The sequence below is a fragment of the Podarcis pityusensis genome, assembly GCF_964106645.2.
Source record: "Podarcis pityusensis genome assembly, chromosome: 7".
NCBI lineage: Eukaryota > Metazoa > Chordata > Lepidosauria > Squamata > Lacertidae > Podarcis > Podarcis pityusensis.
Window position 1 is genome coordinate 14,109,411 of NC_138031.1, and position 15,713 is coordinate 14,125,123.

The 15,713-nt window shown below is 43.7% G+C and overlaps 1 protein-coding gene across 5 annotated transcripts; it reads left to right on the forward strand.

Annotated features, from left to right (window-relative positions):
- Positions 1 to 2,194: 2,194 nt before the first annotated feature.
- On the forward strand, positions 2,195 to 15,483 carry TATDN1 (TatD DNase domain containing 1). 5 transcript variants are annotated; one of them, XM_081012815.1, is made up of 12 exons: positions 2,195 to 2,322; positions 3,550 to 3,615; positions 4,851 to 4,900; positions 5,054 to 5,117; positions 6,068 to 6,211; positions 6,299 to 6,341; positions 9,350 to 9,435; positions 9,518 to 9,558; positions 10,641 to 10,717; positions 11,509 to 11,579; positions 13,196 to 13,322; positions 15,307 to 15,483. In XM_081012815.1, exons 1-12 carry the CDS (start codon positions 2,301 to 2,303, stop codon positions 15,407 to 15,409), a joined length of 894 nt encoding a protein of 297 aa, XP_080868941.1. In that variant the 5' UTR covers positions 2,195 to 2,300; the 3' UTR covers positions 15,410 to 15,483. The 5 variants fall into 5 exon arrangements, with proteins under 5 accessions (XP_080868941.1, XP_080868943.1, XP_080868942.1 ...); XM_081012817.1 differs by lacking the exon at positions 2,195 to 2,322 and adding an exon at positions 2,397 to 2,561; XM_081012816.1 differs by lacking the exon at positions 2,195 to 2,322 and adding an exon at positions 2,592 to 3,447.
- The last annotated feature ends 230 nt before the right edge of the window (positions 15,484 to 15,713 follow it).

Below are 15,713 nucleotides of genomic sequence, written 5' to 3' on the forward strand. Positions count from 1 at the left end.
TCAGAGGAAGCGGCCTATCCGGGCCGCCGCTGGGGAATATAGAGATAGGAAAGAAGAATGTAGAGATACGGAGTAAAGGGTAGAGTGGGGCGAAGACGCAGATAGAGATAAGGGACTTAGAGAAACGCACAGGTTAATTGGCAAAAAGCAGATAAGAGATACGGAGGCGCAGGTTACAGCAACAGCAAGGCGACGTTTTTCCACCTTCGCCGCATCAAGCAGTTGGTCCCTTACCTTCCCCGCCCCGACCATGTCTTCACTCAAACTTTAGGTTCTTCATTGGTCGTAGAAATGACTTGCTTTGACATTGTGGAGGCTTGCCGGAGGTTCCTGCAGAAGTAGACTGAAGTCGATGTTTGTGTTTGCTTTATTTGACAGTATTAAAAATGCCTAGCTTCGGATTATTTCGGTCAATCTGGACGTAGGACGTAAATGTATGTGACTGGTTGTCTTTTTCATCTTGCCAATGCCACTGCTTCAGGTTTCCTCAGAGGCAAATAGTCCCGCAAAAGCAAACAAGCAAAACCCACCCCAAGCCGCTCATTTGAAATTCATGAGTACTCCAAGTCCGAACTCCCATGTTTAAAGGGGGGGGGGGGGCTGTTTCTGTGGTTCACTAATAAATAGGCAAAATGCAGTGTTGTGTAGGAAAAGAAGCATTTGCCCAGTAGCTTTCATTCTTAAATAGACAGCCGCTCAACTTTGCTCTAAAACTAATTTGTTAGATTGTCAGACATGAAGGCTATGCAGACCTCTGCTTGCATTGTCCCATGAGGAATCAGAGGGAAGTATATTTTATTCAATACAGGCATTGTATTTAATATTGTACATACCTTTCCCGCCCCGACCTGGCCACAGTGATCCATGCGACGTTCACCTCCAGGCTTGACTACTGTAATTCACTCTACGCAGGGCTGCCCTTGAAGCTGTCCCAGAAACTGCAGCGGGTGTAGAATGCCGCGGCGAGGCTCCTCACAGGGTCCTTGCCGCGGAATCACATTCATCCAGTGCTTTACCAACTGCACTGGCTCCCGGTGGAGTACAGGGTCAGATTTAAGGTGCTGCTTTTGACCTTTAAAGCCCTTCACGGCCGTCTCTCCCGGTATGCCCCACGGAGAGCCTCAAGGTCCATAAATAGCAACACCCAAGAGGTCCCAGGCCCTAAGGAAGTTAGATTAACTTCAACCAGAAGTTAGATTAGCTTCAACCAGAGCCAGGGCCTTTTCAACACTGGCTCCGGCCTGGTGGAACGCTCTGCCTCATGAGACCAGGGCCCTGCAGGATCTGATTTCTTTCCGCAGGGCCTGTAAGACAGAGTTGTTCCGCCTGGGCTTTGGCTTGGAGTCAATCTGATTCCCTCCCCCTCTCCCCCCCCCTTTCAACTCCTGTGATGAGGCTGCATTTTAATGTTGTATTTTAATCTTGTTTTTAAGTTGTATCCATTCAACTTGTTTTTATTATTGGTTGTTAGCCACCCTGAGCCTGGCCTTGGCTAGGGAGGGCGGGGTATAAATAAAATTTATGATGATGATGATGATGAAACTGGAGAAACGCACAGGCCAATTGGCCAAAGGCAGATAGAGATAAGGAATCAAGACAAACGCAGAGGCCAATGGGCAAAAAGCCAGTGCTTCCCTTCAGCCTGCCCTGGGGGCTTTTGAAGTTGGCTCCACGATGTGAATTAGAAAATGTCACCACCGTAATTTATATCGCCACGAGCAAGCTGGGTGACCTTGGGGCCAGTCCCCTGCTATCCACCACCCAGGATAAAACAGGGGGCAGCAGGGTGGTGAAGGGAAACCATGTGCATTGGTAGCACCAAATGCTGCGAATTAATCAAATACATTAAATCAATAAAGTTAAGGGTTTTTTTTTTGTTTTTTTCTTGCTTTGTTACATTTCCATGCCGCATCTCCACGCGAATCCCCGAAGCGGCTTGCCAACATTAAATTAACGAGAACATGCTAGGAGATAATGAAACACCACAAATGCAGCATAAATCATATTTGAAAATTAACTATCGCTGCATTATATATAACGTTCAGTATAATTTAAATGCGATGGATAATAATACAGAAAATGCCAAAGGAATAGAGACAAGGGGCCATAGAGATACATTTCTAAGTGTGGCGGATAGAGCGGCACTCTCCTCTATGGTCCATTCGGCCTTCTTACGCGCCTACCCAGCATGCGGCTAGCGCTCAAAGGGAAACCGGAAGTGTCGTAGGCGCGTCTGCATTCTATGGGAGGAGAGAGAGAAGGAGAGAGAGAGAGGCGCGCGGGCCTCAGTCGCCGTCGTCATGAGCCGCTTCAAGTTCATTGGTGAGGACGGTTGCCTGGGCAACTGGGGGGGTGTTCCTTTGCGTCCGCAAAGAGGGCGCCGGGCCTAGTCGCTGAGGGGCAGCCCTTCGAGGTGGGGGGCGGCTGCGGAACCGGCCGAAGGGACCCCCCCCCCAGGCGCGCTTACTCCGAGGCAAGCCCCGTCGTTGTCAGTGGAGCTTGCTCCCGGGGTTGGGGATCGCAGCCTTGCTCCCCTGAGAGGAACCTGCGCGGGGTTGCAGGTGCGCGCAGGGCGATCCTGTGCTCGTTGGCTGGGGAGCAAGCCCCCCCCAAGTCACAATTCCGGTTCTGCGCATGCTTACTCAGAAGCAGGGCCCGTCGATTTCATCCATTCATTTCTTATTTGTGTTATATGGGGCTTGCTTCTGGGTACCCCGGCGTGCAAAGCCGGAGCCGTAACCGTAACGGGGTAGCTCCTTCTCTGCTTTGCTTGTATCTCACAAATGCACACAAGAGACATTTTGTTTTTGCGGCAAGCAGTCAGATTTATGCAGAGATCTAATCCGTTTGCGGTATTTGGCTACAAATGGACACAGGAGACAGTTCCAACCCTTTCCCTCACATCCTGCAGCGATTCCCCTGCAGCCATTGCCAGATGAGAATCTGCATTTAGTGGCTTCTCTTGGGGGTTAGTGCCTGCATGCATTTGACTCTCCCTGTCATTTGATGATTTGGCAGGTGCATTGTGTATATTGACTCCACTGAAAGAGCATTGCACATGAGGTGGCCTGAAAGTTCTGGCCTTGGTGTTTGCATGAATGAGCCACTGCAGATTATACAAGCTGTCACGTGATGCACGTACCAATGTATTATTATTAGCATTATTGTTTTTTTTTTATTTCTATACCATTTTATATGTTTAAGAAAAACCTCAAAGGGGCTTACAACACATTAAAACATCAAATAAAACAATCCAGAATGAAACATAGCAGGTACATGCAAGACAGCCCTCGTTCCATAAGAAAGGTTTTGCAGGCTTTTTAAAGGGATCCTCTCCTAGTACAGACTCCGGCCTTTAACAGCAACCAGTATATATCTAAAGCATAGAGTCATAGTTTCATCACATGTCAGGGACCCATCAGATCTTCTGACATCTTGAAACTGCAGGTGAGGAGCTTTTCAGATGATGGACTCCAACTCCCATCATCCCCAGGCAGCATAGACAATGACCCAAGTTGAGGATACTAATTTATTTCTCTCTCTCTCTAGATATCGGTGTTAATTTAACTGATCCTATGTTCAAAGGCATATACAGAGGTACTCAAAAGCATCAAGGTAAATATTCTGTTTCTTTAATGGCTCCTTCTGTAGTCCTCATATCCCCAGATATTCACGGTATGCATCTGCAAGAGACATTTTCTTTCAGGTTACGCATTTTGGGGTACCCCCATTCCCAGAGAGTGACATTATTATTATTATTATTAGTTATTAAAACTGGACTTTCATCCTGCTCTTGTCTCCCACCCATCATTTTGAGAGAAAAAACCCACTAGGGTGGTAATTCAATGCAGTTTTACTCAGAGTACACCCATTATAATTATTGAACATGACTGATTAATTGAAATGGATCTGATCTGAGTAATAATTGAGTATATATAATTGATCTGAGTTACTCCTTAACTGAAGGCTACAATCTTTTGCATATCTTACATGGGAGGAAGTCCTATTCAGTTCAGTATGGCTTCTAAGTAGACATGTGTAAAATTGCGCTGTAAAGCCACAGTCCTTAACACTCTTAGCTGGGAGTAAGCCTCAGTTAACACAATGGGACTCTCTTCTAAGCATGCATGCATAGGATTGTGCTGTAAGGCTGCAATTCTGTTAATACTTTCTTGGGAGTACGCTGCATTGGACTCAGTATTTTTGAATAAGCATGCTTAGTGTTGTGCCTTTGAAGTGTGCTATCTGACAATCATACTGAGAGTAGACCCACTGAAAACTAAAGCTACTTGTGATGTAACTTCAGTGTGAGTTTTTCCTCAGTAAGACTTAGTCACATTGTGCTACCCTAAGACTTGAGTTTCAGCAAATCTCCAGATGAAGAGTACAGTATTCAATTGCTGAAGGGAAACTATCAAAAACGCCTCCTGCATGACCAAGAAGCTCTAATGAAGCATAGATGATTAAGAAGTCAATTTCTGGCAGTTGGTGGAGCATACATATGGAGATGATCACTTATATATGTTGAATATGTTCCTAGGAAAAATATTTATCAAGGAAAACTTGATGAATCACAATCCTCAAATCACTTGAGAGTGGTACTGCTTGTGGAGGAAATTACTTTCAATGATCTTCAAAGAATCTGAGGTATAGTCCTTCCTAGTCAATAAGGATATCTATGCCGCTTAATGGAGATAGCACAGTTTGATTGACCATTACTGCTGTAAAGTTGCAGGAAAAGGAAAGGAAATGTAGGAGCTGCTGCACACCTGAGGCTGTTAAAGGTTCCAGAAATAGACATGGCCATAGGAATGCTTTAAATTAAGGATTTCAGTTCTGTCTTTTTGCAGATGACTTCTTGGATGTGGTGGCTAGAGCGGTCAAAACTGGTGTTAAAAAGGTACATTTGTTCTTCAAAGGTTTTGGGTAGTGTGTTTTGTGTTAAATTTCAGTTGTTTCTGTTGACTTTTGATATCTGTGTTTTTCAAGATATAAATGAATCCTAACATTTAGAAACTAGCACTTAAGTAAACTTTCTTTTTTATTATTCCAGTTCATGATTACAGGTGGAAGTTTGCAAGATAGCAAAGATGCACTTCAGCTGGCACAAACAAATGGTATTTGCCTCTTTATGTTATATAGCTTTCAATGGAATGCTTTAATTATCCTGTACAGTGGTACCTCGGGTTAAGAACTTAATTTGTTCTGGAGGTCCGTTCTTAACCTGAAACTGTTCTTAACCTGAAGCACCACTTTAGCTAATGGTGTTTCCTGCTGCTGCCGCACTGCTGCTACACAATTTCTGTTCTCATCCTGAAGCAAAGTTCTTAACCCGAGGTACTATTCCTGGGTTAGCGGAGTCTGTAACCTGAAGCGTATGTAACCCGAGGTACCACTGTATTTAACATTTAAAATGACCAAAGCCAATATGCACCAGTTCAGTCCAAAGAATTATGAGCAGAAGGAAAGGAATGCTTTTCACACACCATTCCTTTGGGGCGGTTGGCTGTCTCGACCTAACTCACTGCTGCTAGGTCTGATGTCTTGTCAAGTGAACCATGCATAGAGTCACACACAGAAGGGGAGATGAGTCAGGTGATCACTTGCTTTGTGGTCTTTGCAGAGCGTATGTAACCACCTGCTCACAATCTTATCTGCTATGCTGTGTGTCTCAAGTGACACTCTGCCATTCCAAGGCTGGTTTCATGACCACAGGAACTACCGGTACCTTATTCAAAAGTGAGTAAGTTAATTTAAAAGTTGAGTTAAAGAAAGCTTTGTACTGATGTACAGAATTTTACGTTGTCTTTCAAATCTGTATGGTGCCTCCCTGCTCCATGAAGCCCTTGCTTCTTGAGTTCCCAGGTTTTCACTCCCAGGTCCTAAGTACATGTAACAGCATATCCTTGCATTCAGCCTCTGTTACCATTGCATCTGCTCACCATCAGGCTTTAGGATGCAAGTTCTTTGGGGGCTGGAGACTGGAACGCTTATGCGGTGATGCACCCTGCACTTTGACAAGCTTTCTAGCAATAATAACCCACACGTTCATGTCGTTTGTTTTCAGACATGTTTTATAGTACTGTTGGCTGCCACCCCACCCGCTGTGGAGAGTTTGAACAGAGCAACCCTGAGCAGTACTTAGCAGAGCTACAAGGTCTAGCTGAGAAAAATAAAGGGAAGGTCATAGCAATTGGAGAGTGTGGCTTGGGTAAGTAGCAACCAAGTGGCTTGGCAGTGATGTTTCCTTCCTGGCAATTCAAAAGCCAGTTAATTGTTTGTCAATTCTCTCTTCCAGATTTTGACAGATTAGAATTCTGCACTAAGGACACTCAACTCAAGTAAGAGAGATTTACTTAACACATAAGAGAAACTGCATCCTTCATACTTTTTAACAGTGTTGTTTTTATTAACAAGGATTTTCTCCCAGTGACAGCCATTGGAAGCCAAGGAACAGTTGCTCTTCCTCCCCATCACCCCAAATGGATATAATAACCAAGGAGAAACAGTCACCACTTCCCTGTTCTTCCCTAAATGGCCTACAGGTCACACCAAACCCCTGACTGCCTCTTCACGTGGCTGAACCATCCCATTGCTTCCACCACATCATGCATTGGAACTTGCAGTGGCTGGCCGGTGCTTTGATTCCATGGGTGGTGTTTTTGCAATCCATATATGCACAAATCATCATAAAGCATGATGGCAGGGCCCAGAACACCAGCCCTCGAGTAGAAGTTGTGCATGCCAGGTGACCAAAGGATGGGAAGTTGCAGTGCTGAGTTAAATTGAACAGGACGCGGGTGGCGTTGTGGGTTAAACCACAGAGCCTAGGACTTGCCGATCAGAAGGTCGGCGGTTCAAATCCCCGCAACGGGGTGAGCTCCCGTTGCTCGGGCCCTGCTCCTGCCAACCTAGCAGTTTGAAAGCACATCAAAGTGCAAGTAGATAAATAGGTACTGCTCTAGCAGGAAGGTAAACGGTGTTTCCGTGTGCTGCTCTGGTTTGCCAGAAGCGGCTTAGTCGTGCTGGCCACATGACCTGGAAGCTGTACTCCGGCTCCCTCGGCCAAGAAAGTGAGATGAGCGCCGCAACCCCAGAGTCGGTCACGACTGGACCTAATTGTCAGGGGTCCCTTTACCTTTACCTTACTGGGTGGAGGGGTCACTGGATGCTATAGCTACTGAGTGCACAAGGCGCTGGTTGCTGTAATGTTAATCTTGGGAACAGTTTGACTGCAGAAAAGCACTGAAGTAAAATGGAAAGAGAATGAACTAGGTGCAAAAGCCAAGGAATTTAACATGAAACAACACATGCCAGTAAAAGCTAGTAGTTTTTATTGTGCATTGTAGGGATGGGGGAAGCTGTGATCCATCAGTTGCTGCTGGACTCTTGACACCTATCGGCCTCAGCCAGTATGGCTAATAATGGTCAAAGATGATGGTATCTGTAATGCAGAAACAGCTTGGGAGGGCCCAGGTTCCCATTCTCTGGTGTAATAAGCTTAAGGATGTGAGGTTTGGTTGGCAGGATTAGAATGTTGAATCTAGCATTCCAACAGCCAAACAGATGGCTCTGGATGTCCACAAGCAGGGCAGAGGTGTGGTAGCCATCTCTTAATTGCCCCCAGAGCCTGGTTACCAAGATGCATAACTGCATCTGAACATGGAGGCTTCCATTTCCTGCATTGCTGGGGGTTGGACTAGATGACCCTTGGGGTCCCTTCCAATTCTTTGATTCCATGATTTCACTGTCCTTCCTTAATCGGTCCACAAATGTTTCTGACAATCCCAAGTATTTGCTGCCACTGCGTTTTTGATGGCAGCTCATAAGACAGTGCTGACAACCGACAGTCATCTGTGTGATATTTATGCTCTTCTGCATAGGGGGAGACCCAGCATCAGTCATGGCAGCACAGTTGGTTAGCTAGGATTCTTTCACAATTCAAAGGTAAACTATGACTGTGTAATGTTTGGTCTGACACTTGCACATCACACGATGCAAACACAACCTCCTGTTGTAAGGTGATACAGTCGTACCTCAGAAGTCGAACACCTTGCGAGCCAAACTTTTTGGCTCCCTAGTGCCGCAGACCCAGAAGTGACTGTTCCGGTTTGTGAACATTCTTTGGAACCTGAACGTCCGGTGCAGGTTCCACGGGTTCTGATTGGCTACAGGAGCTTCCTGCAGCCAATCAGAAGCCACACCTTGGTTTCCAAATGTTTTGGAAGTTGAACAGACTTGCGGAATGTATTCTGTTTGACTTCCGAGGTATGACTGTATTTTAACAGCATTGCTTTTCTTGGCAACATCCATAGAAGGCCTGGCTTTTTACCATTCCTCGCTTAGGCTTGTATCCTGGTCTAATGGCTTTGAAACATAATTTTGCTGCTGTTATAAAGCAGGCATGGCCCTCCGAAATCCCCCCACCCCACCCAAGCACTTCAAGTCTCCTTCTGGCCTTAATGAAATATCAGCCACTGAAAATGTGTGTGTTGTGGCTGTAACATTAGGAAGCCACTTTCTAGATCACCCCACTGCACGGAAAGCCACTATAAATGCGCAGTCCTAGCCGGTATGGACAGAGGTGGTGAGAGAAATGCTGCCCTCTACCCTTGGAAGAACCTGCTGGTTTTAGCACTGTGGTACACTAAGATCTGGAGAGAAAAGATCCCTCTTGAGGTGCTCTCCAAAGAGCAGGGAGGGGGATCTTTTGTCTCCCGATTTTAGCATTACACACCAGCATTGCTAGACACCCTCACCCTGCCACTCGAGTGGGAAATGCAGGAAATGATGGTTTGCGTGTGTCTCTGCGTCTGTCTCCAGGTGAGTTTGTGGGGAAGAGTGTGAGCCTGGGAGAATGCTCTGTGCCTTCATATATGTTGGGTGCATGTTCTGTATGTGGGGTGAATGTGCATGTCTGAATATATGTTCATGTGGTCTGTGTGTGTGTGTATACACTCGCTTATAAATTGACAATACCCACCACGGGCGTGTGTCCCTGGAATGGGAGGCTGACTGTCAGTGTGGCCTTCAAGCCACAAAAGCTTAGCCACTCCCGGTCTAGAATCATTTTCTTATCGAGAAATCACACAAAACCTGGCATGATGTTGCCAATATGAAACATTTTCAAATCCTATGGGGTTTAAAGCACATGCTTAACCTTCCCATAGAACTAAATGGGACTTAAAAGTGTTCCCTTCTGGCAGGATTATGTCTGCACCTAAATAATAATAATTAATAATAATAATAATAATAACCACTCCATTCTTTCTAACGCTTTAAACCATTTAGATAATCTATAGCTGAGATTTCATTAAATGTAGGGATGTTTCTGTTTATTTCTTTTCAGGTATTTTGAAAAACAATTCGATTTATCTGAGCAAACAAAATTACCGATGTTTCTGCACTGCAGGAATTCACATCCAGAATTTGTAGGTGGGTTTTGCAAAAGAATACTTTTTTAAAAAATGTAGAAATCTCTGGGCTTTTTAATGTAAAATATTCTCCTTTCACACAGATATAATGAGGCGAAACAGAGAGAGGTGTGTGGGAGGAGTGGTAAGTGCCCGATGTTCAGTTGTGTTTCTTTTCAGCATCAACCTCTTTGTGATACAAGTTTATTTTATAAACAGATATCTCACTTTTCATGTGTTTCTAAGTAGCTGAAAACTAAAACATGCAATGCTTTCTAGTTGCCCTCGGTAAAATTATCCCGTGAGCAAGCACTTTAAGGTAGGGGTCTAGTCTGAAATTTACAGGTAGATTCGTTTTGTGGACCAGATGACTAGTTCTACTTCATTACTCTGAAATCCACATCCTTTTTAAAGTGTGGTGAATGTGATTGTCACCTTTTTCCTACAGACACATTGAACAGGGAAGGGCCGCTCCCTGTTGAGTATATACTGTGTGAAACCCAAGTTTGCCTCTGCATAGTGTGCAAAATGACCTGTACAGATTTAGTTCAGCTGGGCTTATTCCTAAATAAGTGGGCATAGTCTTGCAGCCTTTGAAATGAACAGTGTGTTCACATTATCTCACAATGGAATAATGGCGGTTGTGTGACATAGCTGTGAAATAGAGTGGGGTTTCCCAAACCAGGGTCTGCAGCTGTTTTTGGACTACAACCCCCATCATACCTGACCCCTGGTCCTGCTAGCTAGGGATGATGGGAGTTGTAGTCCAAAAACAGCTGCAGTGGGGATGAATGGCGTGACCTGTACCACATACACAAGCAATGGGCCTGTCCTGGCAGCTAAGCTACAGTGCCTTTTGCATCAGAGGCAAGGTAGGGGAGCTGTCTTTCAGCCTCCTTGAATTGGGCTGCTGGTCTCATTGCCTTCTATTCGTTAGATTAAATCAAAGATCTTTGATTTAACTGAATTCCTGACCGGGCCACAGATGGTTCTACCCCACAGCATGGACTTCGTTGATTGGCTCTTATCGGTTAAGGGCCCCATACATACACATACTCACTTTGGGTGGCAAAAATTATCAGCGCTTGTGTGCACACGGCTAGCAAATACTATTCAGAAATATCAACTGGCTTTGGAGGAATGCAAGAAAAGGGAAAGCTTGTACTTAAGTTAGAAAAATCTCAATGCATCTTCAGATGATAAAGGTGTATCTTTACTTGTTTACAGGTACACTCTTTTGATGGCACCAAAGAGGAGGCAGCAGCTATAATAGAGTTAGATCTCTACATAGGAATAAATGGTTGGTAAGTTATTTTAGACATCTAATGGCTGAGGTGAAAGGGTTCCTTTTTATTTTGGGATGGATACTTTAAAGCACACCTGTGCAGCTTGTGGCTCATCAAGGTGACTGCACCTCAGCCACCATGTATCGTGCCCTCACAGGTAATTCAGACACTTCAATCCCTGGTAGGCAGTAAGAACAGCCCACCTATGAAGCATCTGCCAGACATGGGTGGCGGGCTATATATAATTTGCTGTCCTTCACATATTCTTAAGTGCTGCAATGGGCTGCCTACGGAACTTTGAATTGGACTATATATGCAAGTACCAACCACTCTTGTGTGACATCGCCAGAATCTCAGTCCTCATTAGCCTTGGTTTGGAATTGTGTACATAGCTAGAGCAACAGCTGCCAGCCAACAGAGGTGAGCTGGGTGCATGGGGGACATTTTAAATGAAAAGACAAATAGGCAAGAAGAATTAAGGGGAACCTATGGAAAGAATGGGGGAAGAGTCCTCCCAAGGCTGCTTCTGGTTTAAGGAAAAAAATCAGGAAACGTAGGGAAGTTTCACACAACTGCTTGTAAATCTGGTTTCAGCCTTAGCCTAAGATAGCAATTCCGTGTGCACTTTCATGAGAGTAAGCCAAACTAAATTTTGCAGGAGTGACTAAATGTACTTTTTGGGGTGATTGTGCCCAGCATCTTGGATCTGGGCAGACAAGTTGCTCCTTGAATCTTGTGAGAACTTCCTTCTATTTGGACTAAAGAATTTCAACAAATCATAGTGATTTTCATATTCATATTATTTCCAGTTCCCTGAAAACAGAAGCTAACTTAGAAGCAGTGAGGTCAATTCCCAGTGAAAGATTAATGCTAGAAACAGGTAAGTTGTTTTATTTAATACTATTTAACATTTTACTTCCACCAATATACCCCTTTCAAAACTGTTTCTGATCTGGGATATATTTTGTTTGTAATCTTCTGTCTCAGTGTGCCATTTTAAGATTACTACCCAAATATATCCCAGATCGGAAACAGTGTTGACTGGGTACATGCTTACTCAGCATGGCTTAGAAAAAAAGAAAAAGGTTCCTAACCTAAAGAGTAATGTCTTTTTATAGCACGGTACCTAATTCATTAGCAGTGCAGTAAGAAAGGAAAATCCCCTGTAAATTCTATATTTAACAGCTCTCTTGGTCACACTATCAGTGTTGTGTACCCTCCAGTCCACAAGGGGGAGTGAGCATGCTCGAAATGCCATATATTGTCACCAAAGTGAGTTGTAAGAAAGGATATTGTTCTTGGCAAGAATCAGACTAAGCAGAAAAGGCCTTGCCTCATTCCTTAGAAGGGCTGTGTCAAGGACAGGCCAAAGACATTTTGGTACCTGATGTGAACCAAGGAATAAGGGATGAGTGAAAGTCTACACCAGGAATGGGGAGGGGAGGGAATAAAGATCTACATCAGGATCTGCTGCCTCTATGGATCTTGCCGCCTGAGGCAGTTGCCTCACCTTGCCTCATGAGTGGGCTGGCCCTGGTGCAGTCTTTGCCTGAGGAAATCCAGGTTGCAAAGGGGAAGAGCACACATCCTACCCTTATAGTCCACATTCTTTTCCTCCATAGCAAATGGAACAAATTGTTGATTTTTGCATCGTAATCTGATGGAAAACCTACCTCTCATTCACACCATTGGCCAAAAGCATGGTTGCCCATTTACCTCCATTAATTGGCAGAACATAAGACTCCACTCTCTCGTAGTATTGCCAAATTGGGAGGGCTATGAATACCACCCATCAAGTTGACCACCTTTGTGCTAGAACTTTGGTGACTTAATTGTATGGCTTCCTTAAATCACCTCATTATCAGGCATCAAAGAATCTGCTTTGCACATTAATAACAAACTTTGGTAATACAACTGCATTATGGAGAGTTTGACAGGAGTTCAGTATATCCCTGAAAACCCTGCCTAATAGCAGTTACCCTTCCTGACTAACTTCATTGGTGCTTGGCAGCAGTTGCTTGAGGTTAGGGGCGAGCTTCCTAACTGCTAAGCCTAGGGACCTAAAATGATCCTGGCTTGAGAGGAGCAGGTTTGTCTTCGTAGATGGACCCTTGCAAAACTCTTACATTCAAATTAGCAATTCTGACTTTGGCATTTTAAACAGTGTAAACTTGCAAGACCCTTGGAATTATGTTATGGTCCTAAGTATTGCTTACTAAAGTCATCAATTCCAACTTTCTGTTGTGGAAGTATGTGGTATATTGGTGTGGGACCCTATCTGGGAATAATTTTACTACTTACGTTTTTTGTACATGTTACGAACAGCTCTGACAGCAACTTTGCTTTGGTTTATAGCCTGTGTTAAGAATAAAACATCGCCACCGCCCCCAGTGGACAAAAAGAAATGGCTGCGGTGGTTATGAGTTACAGAAAGCTGGTAGATTATGTAACCATCTGTATGATGTTAATTCTAAACTGTTCCATAAATCACACTAGATGCTCCCTGGTGTGGAGTGAAAAATACCCACGCTGGTTCAAAGTATGTAAAAACCACATTCCCTACCAAAAAAAAGTGGGAAGAAGGACACTGCCTGAAGGACAGAAATGAACCTTGTCATATAATGTAAGTATATAATTTAATATATTTCAAGGCTCCAATTCAGCTTAATTTAGTTATGACTAAGTCTGGCTGAAACCAGTGGAATTAGTCATGAGAAACTTATGTCCCATGGCTTTCAGAGGGGCTTGATCATGACTGACCTTTAGCTGGGCTGGAGCCCAAGGGGTTTAATGCCATATAAAGAGTTGCGCCTAACAGGCAGAGCAATTGTAACCACCACCAACCAGCTGGTTCGGAGGGATGTAGCAGAGATTTCCCTCTGCCATTTCATCCGTCAACAGCACCGGCTGTGAAAAGGCTACTGTTAGCAGTAATTGATTTAAGGCCCTGGAATGAGGATGGGACAAGACTAACTACAGAGCCACTGGATTCTAAACTTGTCCAGCGGCTGGAGGAGTTTGAGCCTGCAGGTGGTGCAGCAATAATTAGGTATAATAAAATATAATAATAATAATAATAATAATAATAATAATAATAATAATAATAAAAACAACTCTGCCCATCTGGCTGGGTTGCCCCAAACCATTCTGTTTAGATGTACTCTCTGAGCTTCCCACACAGGTCAAAACTCCTGGTTTTCCAGTAATTAGCAAGCTAAGATTTGCTTTGCTGGGTTACAACCAAGAGCCAGTCTTGTCTGCATTCTGTTTTCTGCAATAGCTAGCCAGGTGGCCTTTGGGAAGGTTACTAGCAGGTCATGAGGGCAACAGCCCTCTCCCCCTGTTGATTGTCATCAGCTGGTACGCTTGAGGTTCTGCAGTCCAGAGAGAGGATATACATACCAAAGTGCATCCTATGTGCCAATTGAAGGAAAAGCAGCTCTGTGCATTGCTATAAGGAATACTTGTGAGATAATACCACAGGAAGCAAGAATGCAACCTCATCCTCTGTACCACTCTGAGAAGGGGGGTTCTCACTCCTCACTTGCTCAGCAAGGCTCAAAGGGGAAAGAATACAGTGGGGGGTGGGAACTGCCTATTATATTTCAGTGGTCTAAATCAATGCCCTTTTGCCCTCATGAATTACTATAGCAATGTGTTTGCATACAACTTATTAGATGCCACTGGTGGTTTTTAGCTACAGGTAGCAACAGTACTGAAATGAAACACTACACAAATTAGAAATAATCCCCATTGGAAAGGTCAATGCCAAACAGGAAAATGGCCTCAAATGCCAAAATATGCAGATTTCAGAACTTGTGTTTGTCATGAAATCTAAAACCATCAGTTTACTGATAAAGCATGGTAGGGACTATAGTTTTCTGGTAGAACATACACTTGGCACCAGTAAATGTCAGAAGTTCAATCCCTGGCACCTCCAGTTAAAAAGGATCACATAGCAGGTGAAAGAAAGGCCAATGCCCCAAAACCTTGAAGAGCTACTGCCAGTCAACAGAGCAACACTGATCTAGGTGGACGAAGTCTGACCAGATTAAAGACAGCTTTTTATGTTCTGAGATGCAAGTTACCTATCCGCAATATTGCATACAGTTCAGCATTTAGATTGCAGCATTTCCTTCATTACTTTTAGAATAAAATAAACTCAACACTGCAAACTTGTGCACATGTGCTTCGGAGTAAGTCTTACTGAATTCAATAAAATTTCCTTCTATGCAGTGTTATCCATAGACCTATTGAAAGGCATAGTCATGACTTAGTCATGAACCAATGTGCCTAGTATTCCAGCATGCGACTGGTGTAGACATAGGAAGCAGATGTTGCTGCTTCTGTAACTTGCCTCACTGTGGAGATGGGAATCTGCCTTCCCCTATAAATTTCAAGATAGATGAATAAGTGCATCACACTTTCCTTTATCTGAAACTTGTATATGATGTTATTTGGGTATTTTTGTCTGACATTAAAAAAAAATGGAATCCTAAATGCTATTTATGTAAACTTTAACCACCCTTGAACAAGTAATGTTCACAGTGAACATAACCACAGTGAAGTGATTTTGCCTAAAGTGCCTCCCGTTTGCTTTGTTTTAGTCAAATACTGGAAATACTAGCAGCAGTACGTGAAGAAGATCCACTAGAACTGGCCAACACTACATATAACAACAGCATTAAAATCTTCTTTCCAGATATGTAAAGCATTTTATGTATTATGATAAAAACTGGTAATCCTGTCCATGTAATAAAGATTTGACTCTTCTCTGCATCAAATCTGAAACCATGATTTAGAAACAGGCATGCTGTAAAGGTTTGATTAAACACCTAAGTAGAAAGCTTTCACCCCCACCCCGTGAAATATTTTCCTGGTTGTTGTTGTTTTGCCAAGCATTTATTTCAATTTATTTTACTATCCAGTTGACTCTGTTATATGGAATATAATGTCTTACTATTCATATAGAACCGAAAATGGCACAAGGCCCTCTGACTACCTATCTTCCAAG

Bases quoted from the DNA above. Each gene is read 5' to 3' on its own strand.
- TATDN1 (XM_081012815.1), top strand. From the start codon at position 2,301: ATGAGCCGCTTCAAGTTCATTG. The intron at 4,901-5,053 runs GTACATTTGTTC...TTATTATTCCAG, and splicing joins TCAAAACTGGTGTTAAAAAG to TTCATGATTACAGGTGGAAG. The intron at 10,718-11,508 runs GTAAGTTATTTT...TATTATTTCCAG, and splicing joins TACATAGGAATAAATGGTTG to TTCCCTGAAAACAGAAGCTA.